Below are 11,151 nucleotides of genomic sequence, written 5' to 3'. Positions count from 1 at the left end.
AGCATCATCTTACAAGAATTTGGCAGAACCAATGTGGGCATGCTAGAAACCTCCACAACATCTTTTTAATAAAAAAATAGGAATGATTTCACTGATTCTACTCATATTTGATTTCTTTGTGTATTTATATTTACAAAATAGATTTATTCGTCAATTAAAATTTACGAAACTTAAAATATTGATAGTTAAATAAAAATTAATATTTATTCCGATTGAGTTGTCATTTTAAATAAATATTTTGTAATCAAATTATTTTTATAAGGTGAAGATGTAACTTAACGCATGCATTAACGCGCGTAAAGATGTATAAAAGTAAATTAATTAAAGAATATTTGTCTGACCTGCGATAAATCAGTAATAAGTCAATCGAAGGCAAAATATTGATTTTCATTCAGTATTTTTGGCTAACATCAGCAAATTTCATGCATTTTGATTTAACGAATAAATTTACTTGTTAGTCAGAAACAAATATAAAAAATATTAAATATAATTTCCTACACAGATGATTTACATATAATTACATTAAATATCGTAAAGAAAATGGTACAATAAACTCTAAAAAGATTAAATAGCTTTCGACTTCGACCATTATCATAAATTAAAAATTAGTTATTAATACAGTGGGACTCAAATTGGTAAAAGACGAAGTTGGCCAACTCACTTATTGTGTCATTTATTGACATGGACACAACTTCAGTTACTTAGAACGTCTCACCTCTATTTATGTTGTACATGGAAATGGTATCTTTTTATTCGAATAAAAAATCACAAGACAGTGTTTGGCTAAAGTTATAAGCTTTTCGAAATATTTTATAAGATATTTCAAAAATTTATGAATTTTATAAAATTATTTGATATTTCTTTTAAAGAATTTCTATAATTTCAAAATAAGATGTTTAGATTTCTATAAACTCTTTAAATAAAATTAAGAGGATGTTTGCTATAATTTATAAATTTTTCAAAACATCTTATAAATGTTTGAGAATTTATAATTTTTTTTAAATTGTTTGGAATTTTTTTCTTTTCTGAAAAGCTTATAAAATTCTAAAATAAGGTGATTTAGATATTATAAGCTCTTTAGTCTTAACATTCAATAGACGAAAATATACTAATAAGTTTATTAGTATTTCATTTACTCTTTATATAAATAACATTTTTTTCCCCTCGAAGCAAAATTATCTATTTATTGGATTTTAAATTATATTAATTTGATAATATTTTAATCATTATTACAGTATAAAAAACTTATTATGCCAAATATGAAAATATTTTATAAACTCTAACATCCTATTGCTCAAACACTTTAAAAGCTTATTTTGAAAATAAAATTCATTTAAACTCTTAAAACATTTTATAAAATATAAGTGTTTATAAAATGTTCTAAATAAGCTTAGTCAAACACCCTCTAAATTCAACCCATCTTTTCTCTACAATATTCTTTAAACTACAATAGACAAAAATACTTTTATAATTTTGTTAGTATTTCACTTTTTACTATTTATATAATTAAAGTAAATTACAACGACCTCGCCTAAAATTTAACATAATTATGAATATCCCCTCGTTATTTAAAAAATTACTAATACTCTCATAATTTTAACGATGGTCTAACAATTAGCTCAATCTGTTAGATTTCCATCAATTTTTTATGGTAAACTAGCTAAAATACCCTTATGGACTAAAAAATTATAATTTTATTTATTTTTTATTTTTTTCTTGAACTAAGTGAATAATTTTTTTATAAATTTTAAAATTTTTTCATTCACTCTGTTCAATTTCTTATAAGTTTTAAATATTTTTCTACAAAATAAAAAAATACAATAAAATATTTTTATTTTTTTAAATAATGAGAAGGTATTCGTAATATTGACAAAACCTCATGAAGGTTATTGTGGTTTACCCTATATAATTAATATTTTCGCACTGAAATTAAAATATATGTTCATATGATTTGAAACCTTTTCATAGTTTTCTCCTCCCATTATTACTATCAGTGCAGTACATACATTGCCTAAATAGATAAATAACACTCCAAAACTTTTCCTTTTGGTTATTACAAGTACTTGAGCCTCCCACAATATTTTAGTAGGTAACAGACTAGCATACAAGGATTGACGTATCCAATTTGCTGAATGTTCAGAAACAGAACAAAGTTCTTGAACACAGAAAATTTGGAAATGACTCTTGTTGCTGAAGGAATCGTTCGAGAAGGACGTAATGGTTGTGAAAATCAAGAGTTGCCAACAAATGGTGTCTGCGAGTATTTACTGCTGATCGTCGGTTATGTTGGTGGCTGCCATGTCCCAGGTCTGAAGGTTTCACCAGAACCAGTTGGCTCCGAAGACCTGAATAACAAAGTTGTACAATTAAGCACAACACAACTATCCATCAATTGTATTTTTGCATATGAAAACTAAAACTAAAAAACACTATTTATACACTTTCACTGGTTATGGATTGGGGCGATCAAGTCTTTAAACAATAGAATTTGTGTAAAGTTAGCAACCTATACACAAGTTCGAGATGAGGAAAACACAGAACTTACTCTGGCTGTTTTCTGATGTACTCCGGGACTTCTTTTGGTTTCTGGGATTCTTTGGAGTTCTTATCACTACATTTAAAATAGATAAATTGGTATCGTTATCAGTGCATGTATTCCAAGTTTTAGTTTAACTTAGGTAGCGTCATTAGGTAGGACATGCTAACCTTGGTACATCCTTTGAGTCAGTTGCTTCCTCAATTTTATTACCTACGGAAACAAAATAAGTAAAACCCCCATTGAACACAAGAAGTAAAAACCCCATTGAACACAAGAATGACAGTACACATGCTGCAGAAAATTACAGAATCACCCATTTTACACTTAAGAAACTGCATGATCATGTTGTTCCTGAGAAATTCATAAATCTCAAGTAAATACTGAAATACCTAATCATGATATCCATGAAAAAGTTCATGCTCAGTAAATTGGAGTATTAAGCTAAGACTGCAATCTAAGATAAAAACGGCCAAAGTAGCAGCTGTACACGTAACAATAAAAATTGGCACCATATTGTCTGAAATATCTGTAATTCTGAAAGAAAGAAAACAACCAACCAAATATAGAAACCATTTGGTACCTTCTGAATCAGTAGGAAACTGTCGAATGAAACTTTTCAAGTCAGGGCCAGCAGCTTTACCTATTAATATATCTCATTAATAGAAGTAGTTTTTCCGTATTTTTGTCAAAATAAACGCAGGAGGACCAACTCACCAATGCTTGTGGCTTTGCCTTCTTTGGCTTTCCGTTCTTCCTCTTCCTTCTTGAGCACTGGTACGATAAAAGAAATTGATTGAGAGCTTCTTTCCAAGAGCCAACAATTGATCAACAGCAATTAAATGAAGAGATATAATCACCACTGTCTTGCGGTAAATCCTCAGTAATAATGGTACTGGACTAACAACTCCATTCTAATGTGCCATTTCCAAGTAAAAAGAATAAATAATCTAAGATGATCAAAATTCAGAGTAGATAGCATGCAAATGTTGTGCAGTCCCATGACTTTACTATGATACAGAAAATAAAAGGACAAAGAAAAGAAGGTGCACTGTGCATTAAGGGCAAATTATCAAAAGGCACTGAAAGTGCAAGGAATGTCTATGAAGCATTCATAACCATTTGATGGTTCATCTTAAAAGCTTTTATACTACTAACTTCATTAACCTTCAAATACCAGATATAGTTCTTCATCAAGCATCCGATTAGGAAGCATTCAATCAAAAGAATAATAACCAAAGTCAAACACATGAATACTAGGTACTCACGAGCAACATTCAGTTTAACACGTTCTCTCCTTGCCTCTAGCTCAGCCATTTCCTGAAAAACAAATCAACAATATAAGATTTCTCTTTTCCAGAATCCATACTTGCAACAAGAAGAAAGTTTCAAGAACTCTATGTCCATATGTGCACGAGAAACACAGTAGAACTATTCCACTTATGATAATTTAATTAACAATATAACTTAAAAACAGCTTAAATTCTGCCCTCCTCTCTGTAAGTGTTAGAAAGAGGGCCAGCAGTTTCTTATCTTGTACTCCTGATTTTTCAATGTTTAATTCGCAAATTAAAGCCCATGGAGGAATTAATATAGAACATGAAAAGCATGGTAAAGAGTACAGACAAGTGAATGATCAAGGCACTTACAAAAAAAGCACCCTTTTCGATATGTAGGAAGTCGAGCAATTTACTAGGGAAGACCACAGACTTCTAGAAGAAATAAAGAGAGAAAGTCCGTATTACCTCTGGAGTCGGAGCTTTCTTGCGCTGTCCATTCAGCCAACATATCCATTCAACTACAACAAAACTATTGAAGCATAAATGATTTACTCATTACCAAGAACGGAATAAAGCCAATCTAAAAGGCCAATCTATCTTCATCAAATAAATTTATGCACAATGATGTCCTGTTTGGTAAATGGAAAACATGTTTGAACACATATGGAAGCTTAAAGCACCAATTCATTTGGTTCCCACAACTTAAACGAAATGATGGGGGGAAATGTAAGCATGCTGAAATACCAATAATTATATCAAACTAGAGTAGGGGAACTGCAGTAACAGGGAAACAGTAGACAGTCCGCTTACTCAAATGAGTAAAATTAGAGAATGTGGAACACACCAGGAACCGACGTGGGATCCTGCTCTCCTTTAAATACTACCCACCTCTTCTCCTTCACTGGTAAATAAACACACGAAACATATCACAAGCCCGATATGGAAAAGAAGACAACATCCAAGGAATGCACAGAATCCCAATTGATACGGGCAAAGAAACTACTGTAAAGAGCAAGAATGAGGAAAAGAATAAATAAAAAAAAAAACCAAAAAACTGAATTGCACCACAGCTGATTGCAAAATAACAAAAATCAACCCCCCCCCCCCCCCCCCCGAGCTACTCGAGGCACAACGAACTCCCAAACTTCTTCGATATTTAACCAGTTACAAAGAAGAACAGTATCACTGAAAAAACCCACACGCATGCAGAACCTAAAAGCATCCAATTTCTTTTGTAAAAAAAATGCTAATATGTCGATATCAACTGAATATACACATATCTAGATCCAAAACACTGAGCAAAAAGCGAAAGAGAGGCCAGCACTCACTGACACCGTCGATTTCCTCAGTTCTTGCGAAGTACCGGTTGCCAGTTTTATCCATTCCAACCAACGTTCTACTGCTGAACAGCCCTGAGAACCTCGCCCACAGCCTCGACATTACACCTTTTCTCAGTTCTGAATCTTCGGCAGCTGAACAGATCAATGAATACCCAAAAGGGGTGTCGTTAATGATCAATTAATTCAAACAGAACAGCCAATGGAATTCGTATTTACTAATCAGCGTCCGTTGAGCTGATGATCGCCCGACAATCGGATTATCACTTCCTAGATAAAATGCGAAGTAATCAATCTTGATTGATACTAGGGCAATACGATTGTCCGAAGACTGAAGCTACTAAAAAAATTTCCTCCATTTTTCCGTTTGAGGGTTCAAGCATTGGAATTCCAGGGGCAAATTGGAGAACAAAAATGGCGACCGATATACGGGCCGGGTTCGGTGAAGCTATTTTTAGATATGAAGCCCATAAATTGAGCCCACAAATATATTGGGTAGTGGTGACAGGCCACTACCTCACCTCCCATTGGACCATTCCCATTTACATGGCCCAAATTCCATAGAGTAAAGGATCAAAAGTGCAAACTATCCATAAAATAAGAGATCAAAAGTACAATTTTTTTATCTTATGGACCAAAATGCAATTTCGACTAAATAAACATAGGTTGTTGAAGCCTCGGTTTTCTAGGCCGAGCACTCTTTTCTTTCAACCTCATGCGCGCTCCCACTCTCCGGCGACGGTACCGTCCATTTTCAAGCAGTGGGAGAGAAATATTGTCGCCGGAAGAAAAGCCCGAGGATTACGAAGTCACAGTTTGTTCTTGTTCTTCTTCAATGGCTTTTTCTTCACTTCACCGATCAAAACTCCCCTTAAACCCGCTGAGCCAAGAATTCTCGTTTTTTCCTTTTCCCTGATTTGAAACCCTTCTCGGCTTCGTCACTTGCAGACATTTAATAGAGCTGAAGAGAAGTTGGGGAAAGATATATATAGCATGTCTTGTTTCAATTTGCTGACAGGGATGATCTCAAAGCCTCCTGTAAACGACTTTGGTGCTATTTCTTTCCAATCTCAGCTAAACCCGTTTCCAATTCTTGATTCTTTACGCTCTTCGAGGTCTCGTCTTTCTAAGTTTTCAACACTCCCCTCGATCCGAAATGGGCTCCGGGAACTTCGGGGGAGAATTGAAACGGTGAGGAACACGCAAAAGATCACCGAGGCAATGAAACTAGTGGCAGCGGCTAAGGTGCGGAGAGCCCAGGAAGCAGTCATTAACGGCAGGCCCTTTGCTGAGACGCTTGTGGAAGTCTTGTTTGATATCAATGAACAGTGTCAATTGGAAGATGTGGAAGTTCCTTTAACAGCCATTAGGCCGGTCAAGAGAGTTGCTCTTGTGGTTATCACTGGTGACAGAGGGCTTTGTGGGGGATTCAACAATGCAATATTGAAGAAGGCCGAAGCCCGGATTGCGGCATTGAAGAGTCTTGGATTGGACTGTACTTTGATTAGCGTTGGAAAAAAGGGCAATGCGTATTTTCAGAGAAGGGCGAATGTGAATGTGGATAGGTTTGTAGAAGGGGATAGTTTTCCTACATCGAAAGAAGCTCAAGTGATTGCTGATGATGTGTTTTCACTGTTCTTGACTGAGGAGGTTGATAAGGTCGAGCTTTTGTATACCAAGTTTGTGTCTTTGATTAAGTCGGATCCCGTGATTCATACTTTGCTTCCATTATCTGCAAAAGGGGAAGCTTGCGATGTGAATGGGGAGAGTGTAGATGCTAGCGAAGATGAGTTCTTTAGATTGACTACTAAAGAAGGGAAGTTGACTGTTGAGAGGGATCATATAATGGGCAGGAAAAAGGCGAATTTGGTTCTTAATTATCAGTTTGAGCAGGACCCTGCACACATTCTTGATGCCTTGATGCCACTTTATTTGAATAGCCAGATTTTGAGGGCGTTGCAGGAGTCGTATGCGAGTGAACTAGCAGCTAGGATGAACGCAATGAGTAATGCGACAGAGAATGCGGTGGAGCTGAGTAGGTCGCTTTCAATTGCTTATAACCGTGAAAGGCAGGCAAAGATCACAGGTGAAATATTAGAGATTGTTGCAGGAGCAGAGGCCCTTAGGTAATATCGTTAATATTTTTCCTAATTCATTCAACAATCCCATTAGGAGAATTGTGCCAGTGAAGGGTTTTCGTTTAGATTCGTTTTGTATCTCCTCTATTCATGTGTCTTTTTATAATGCTCGACCATGTGGTAGTGCACTTTCTACTTTATTGATTGTTTCTGAAGCTGTAACTCTCCACTACTTATACCCAAGTATCTATGGCTGGTTTTGAATCTGATTTTGAAGAGAACTTGTTGTATTAACGACCAATTAACTGTCAGGGGGGGGGGGGGGGAAGATGTAGGTTGCCTTGCACCTGTTACAATACCTGATTACATTTTATTCCTCAAGTTTGTGAAGCAAGGAATGGAATGGCATACAACAATGTGATTCAGAACTAGATTCTCATGGTCGGTCCGCAACCCCTGGATGCCGAAAGCGCACTTGGGGTGATCTTGTAGTTCCTACGGGGTGGAGATGATGGGGTCGGTCCATGGATTTTCCTTCTTTTTCTTTTACCGCATTTCGCTCAGAGGATTGAAGGGAGATAGTGCATCAAGCTGTTCGCAAGGGCCAACTTGATCCTCTTCCCCAGGGATCTTAGATGAGAGATCCTGGGAGAGCCGCCGACTCCAACTACCGTCCATATATGATTCATATTAGATCTGATCAGCTGCTCATCCTACCTTCTTTACGTTCTTGACAGCTCATCTTTGTCTCAGTAGAGTTACCTTCTCTCACAGTGGATGCAACCAGATTCAATGAATGCCCTCCTACCACACCTGTATGATTTCATTTTTCCAGGATTTAATCACTAGTAAAATTCATTCATTTATCACAACCCATCACTACTTTTTTTCAGAAATTAACTTGAAATTCATCATAATTTTCCAAGAATTCAATCACAACTTTTTCCCACTCAAGAATTCAATAAAATCCCTCAAACGTGCCCACCATGATTTCATTAAATTATAGTCATTGCTCAAATCATTTGACGAATATTCTTCTATTGTCCTTAAAGTCCAAGAGTATGGATGCCCCCATAATTAAACAAATCAGTTTTATATATCCTAATAGCTTTTTTATTCATAAAAATCACATTCGTGGACTTTGGTGGGGCTGCATTATTCGCTTGATTGATAATGTAAGATCTGATTGTATTTTTTATTTAAATTCTTTTGCTGAGTAAATAGTTAGGAGATATTTGGCTAAATTTATTTAAAAGATATTATAACTCCATCTATCTTATAAGATGTTCTTAGAGTTTATAAGATGCTATATTTTATTTTAAAAATAAATTCATGAAGTGTTTTGACTAAATAAGATTATAGAGCCTATAAGATGTTAGTAGTGACAAATTTATAATTAATTTGAAAGAATTTATTAAGATTTTATAAATAAATTGACAACTTCTTACTTTTATTTAAAAAGTTTATAAGGACCTAAATTTTTCAACAATTTTCCCCCACGTGATATGATAAAAAGAAAAAAAAGGAAAGCTCCCCGCGACAAAAAAAAAAAAAGAATAGCAAAATACCCCGTATTTTAAAAAATGAAGCAAAACATTCCTTGTCTAAACTATTGATAGTGGGATAATTTGCTTTAATCTTCAGAACACATGAAGTAATTTGTTTTTTTTTTTCCACAGTATTTTCTTTTTTTACTTATTTATGATATCACAAAGAGGCAAATTGCATTTAACCCTTTTAGATCTTATAAGATATTTTTCTAATAAATTTATCAAATACTTTATAATATTTTATAAATTTATATAAAATATTTTAAAAAGCTTATAATCTCACCCAAACACCCTTATATTAGTGACGTAAAACAATCAACATCTTTAATATTTTTATTGGATAAATAAACAATGTCAAATTTGGTTGAAAAGAAAAAAACAAAATCAACACGTCGTCAAAAGTAAATAAAACCAAGAAAGCACACTGGCCCATCCCACCTTCATTTTAAATCCTATGTGTTTTATTCTCTTACCTTAAACCAAGAAACTGATTCTTTCATAACTGCATACTTTGCGGATATTCCTCAGAAGATCTGTCTGAAAAACACTCGAAAAAGGTGAATTCCTGTTTGTTTCTCTTTCATATTATGTATTATTCTGTCTGTAAAACGCATGATTAATTAGCGGAATCCATCAGTTTTCATATATCCTGACAGGGAACACGAACATGGAGAATAAATACAGTTTGTATAGACAGGGAAGCAGCGCCCGGACATCCATTATTGGAAACGAGGAAGAACTCCAGGAGGAAGATGTCTGGGGATCATCAGTTTCCAGGGAAACAAAGAATTCTGATTCCAGGCCCGTCAAGAGTTCATCGTTTAAGGAGCCCTTTTTGATTCCGAAACGCCTCCAGACAGTAGCCAGAATGATACCAAAATCCCACAGACACCATCCCAACTCCCAAGAACCTAAGATTGTTCATCACTCAGCCCCTCTGAACATACCTGACTGGTCAAAAATCTATGGAACAACCTCAAAAACCACTTCCAAGAACGATGACGGCTTTCCAGGGAGTGGCTGGGAAAGAGATGAGGATGACAAAGACGTAGATGGAGAAGACGGGAACGTGATTCCCCCGCACGAATGGATTGCCAGGAATCGGATTTCCTCGTTCTCTATGTGTGAGGGTGTTGGGAGGACACTGAAAGGAAGGGACTTAAGCCGGGTGAGAAACGCTGTCTTGACAAAAACAGGCTTTCTTGAATCAAATTCCAGCCATCAATAGCAGTTAGCAGTGAAAATAATGTCAGTTTGATTAATGCTTTTGTATATAGTCTGAAATATTGGGTGTCTCCGTGCAATTAGTCATGGTGATGATAACCTTTTTTGCTTGTAGAGCCTTTGTTCTCTATGGAATTGTTATTTATATTTTGAAGGAAATTTTCTTTCATTGACGTGTCAAATGACTCATCATGGTGGGTCCGTGTCTAATTGTCCTTACATGGCGTAGAACCCGCATCATCCATGTTGTCATATGTGTATGCGTAATGTGGCTAATGACACGTATTCGTACAAACATGGAAGATGATGCAAGCTAACTCATTGTTGCCGGTCTGACTTGGACCTCACTTATAATGGTGATTAATTTTTGGTCATGACTTGTCGGATCACTCCTTAGGATAAATTTGCATTTTGTGCTTGTGGGCCTGTTAATTTACCAAAACTTTCAACGTCATTTTTTGTAATTGACGTGTGTTCTGTACCAACAAACTCATCTATAAATATATGTGACAAATGACTGATCATAACGATAGTCCTACATGTTTCGTCGAGTGGATATTGGTTCATTTATCTATTGATGTACTCATCATGGTGATCCCACGTCTTGTGCTTGCACGGCCAACAACTCATCAACAAATAACATATCATTGCCCTTATGCGATGTGTTCTTTTATGTAGTTGCATACCCACTAATGTTGCAAATTACAAAGAAAATAGAATACATGTCTCTACCCATTTCCGTTGACTCATCAAATCAATATCACATGGCATGGCTTTTCTATTAATGCATCATTCTTACTGCGTAACGTATAACTCATTATGGTGACCCCATAATTTTTACTTGCAAAGTTGATGATTTATGTTTCTATTCGCTTTGTTCTTGTATATAACGTACTAACTTAACTCATCTCAATATATTTATAGTTAGTAAAATTATCCTACACTCCTCGTCAGTTTAGTTCCACGCTCCACACGTACATGGTCATATGTTGACTCATCATGTCGGCCCCATGTGACTTTTTCTCCAATCTTACATGTCCATCAATGTTGCAGCTGACTCATCATGCCAACCTACGCGTTACTTGGCTCATGCCATCCCATTTGTTCCTCCAGTGTTTCATCATGTAGTACTACTTGTGCTGACAT

The 11,151-nt window shown here is 35.4% G+C and overlaps 3 protein-coding genes across 5 annotated transcripts; 2 read left to right on the top strand and 1 right to left on the bottom strand.

Annotated features, from left to right (window-relative positions):
- Positions 1,948–5,557, bottom strand: LOC105176687. 2 transcript variants are annotated; one of them, XM_011099574.2, is made up of 9 exons: positions 5,145–5,555; positions 4,661–4,717; positions 4,282–4,334; positions 3,805–3,856; positions 3,254–3,310; positions 3,120–3,179; positions 2,707–2,749; positions 2,546–2,611; positions 1,948–2,345 (listed from the first exon to the last, which is right to left on the bottom strand). In XM_011099574.2, exons 1-9 carry the CDS (start codon positions 5,254–5,256, stop codon positions 2,282–2,284), a joined length of 564 nt encoding a protein of 187 aa, XP_011097876.1. In that variant the 5' UTR covers positions 5,257–5,555; the 3' UTR covers positions 1,948–2,281. The 2 variants fall into 2 exon arrangements, with proteins under 2 accessions (XP_011097876.1, XP_011097877.1); XM_011099575.2 differs by lacking the exon at positions 4,661–4,717 and having other exon boundaries at positions 5,145–5,557.
- On the top strand, positions 5,828–8,002 carry LOC105176686 (ATP synthase gamma chain, chloroplastic-like). Its single transcript, XM_011099573.2, has 2 exons — positions 5,828–7,279; positions 7,614–8,002. Exons 1-2 carry the CDS (start codon positions 6,147–6,149, stop codon positions 7,618–7,620), a joined length of 1,140 nt encoding a protein of 379 aa, XP_011097875.1. The 5' UTR covers positions 5,828–6,146; the 3' UTR covers positions 7,621–8,002.
- LOC105176685 lies at positions 9,114–10,468 on the top strand. 2 transcript variants are annotated; one of them, XM_011099572.2, is made up of 2 exons: positions 9,114–9,338; positions 9,438–10,468. In XM_011099572.2, exon 2 carries the CDS (start codon positions 9,449–9,451, stop codon positions 10,007–10,009), a length of 561 nt encoding a protein of 186 aa, XP_011097874.1. In that variant the 5' UTR covers positions 9,114–9,338; positions 9,438–9,448; the 3' UTR covers positions 10,010–10,468. The 2 variants fall into 2 exon arrangements, with proteins under 2 accessions (XP_011097874.1, XP_011097873.1); XM_011099571.2 differs by having other exon boundaries at positions 9,119–9,338; positions 9,419–10,466.

Source organism: Sesamum indicum, linkage group LG14 (assembly GCF_000512975.1).
Source record: "Sesamum indicum cultivar Zhongzhi No. 13 linkage group LG14, S_indicum_v1.0, whole genome shotgun sequence".
In the NCBI taxonomy this organism is placed as follows: domain Eukaryota; kingdom Viridiplantae; phylum Streptophyta; class Magnoliopsida; order Lamiales; family Pedaliaceae; genus Sesamum; species Sesamum indicum.
Note: the sequence above shows the minus strand (reverse complement) of the source record. Positions and strands in the feature narration are given on the sequence as shown.

Excerpts from the sequence above, each read along its gene's own strand:
- LOC105176685 (XM_011099572.2), top strand. The coding sequence starts at position 9,449 with ATGGAGAATAAATACAGTTTGTATAGACAGGGAAGCAGCGCCCGGACA.
- LOC105176687 (XM_011099574.2), bottom strand. The coding sequence starts at position 5,256 with ATGTCGAGGCTGTGGGCGAGGTTCTCAGGGCTGTTCAGCAGTAGAACG. Across the intron at positions 3,311-3,804 it reads TGTTAAACTGAATGTTGCTC|TGCTCAAGAAGGAAGAGGAA; the intron begins GTGAGTACCTAG and ends TTATCGTACCAG. Across the intron at positions 2,750-3,119 it reads GTTTCCTACTGATTCAGAAG|GTAATAAAATTGAGGAAGCA; the intron begins GTACCAAATGGT and ends TTGTTTCCGTAG.
- LOC105176686 (XM_011099573.2), top strand. The coding sequence starts at position 6,147 with ATGTCTTGTTTCAATTTGCTGACAGGGATGATCTCAAAGCCTCCTGTA.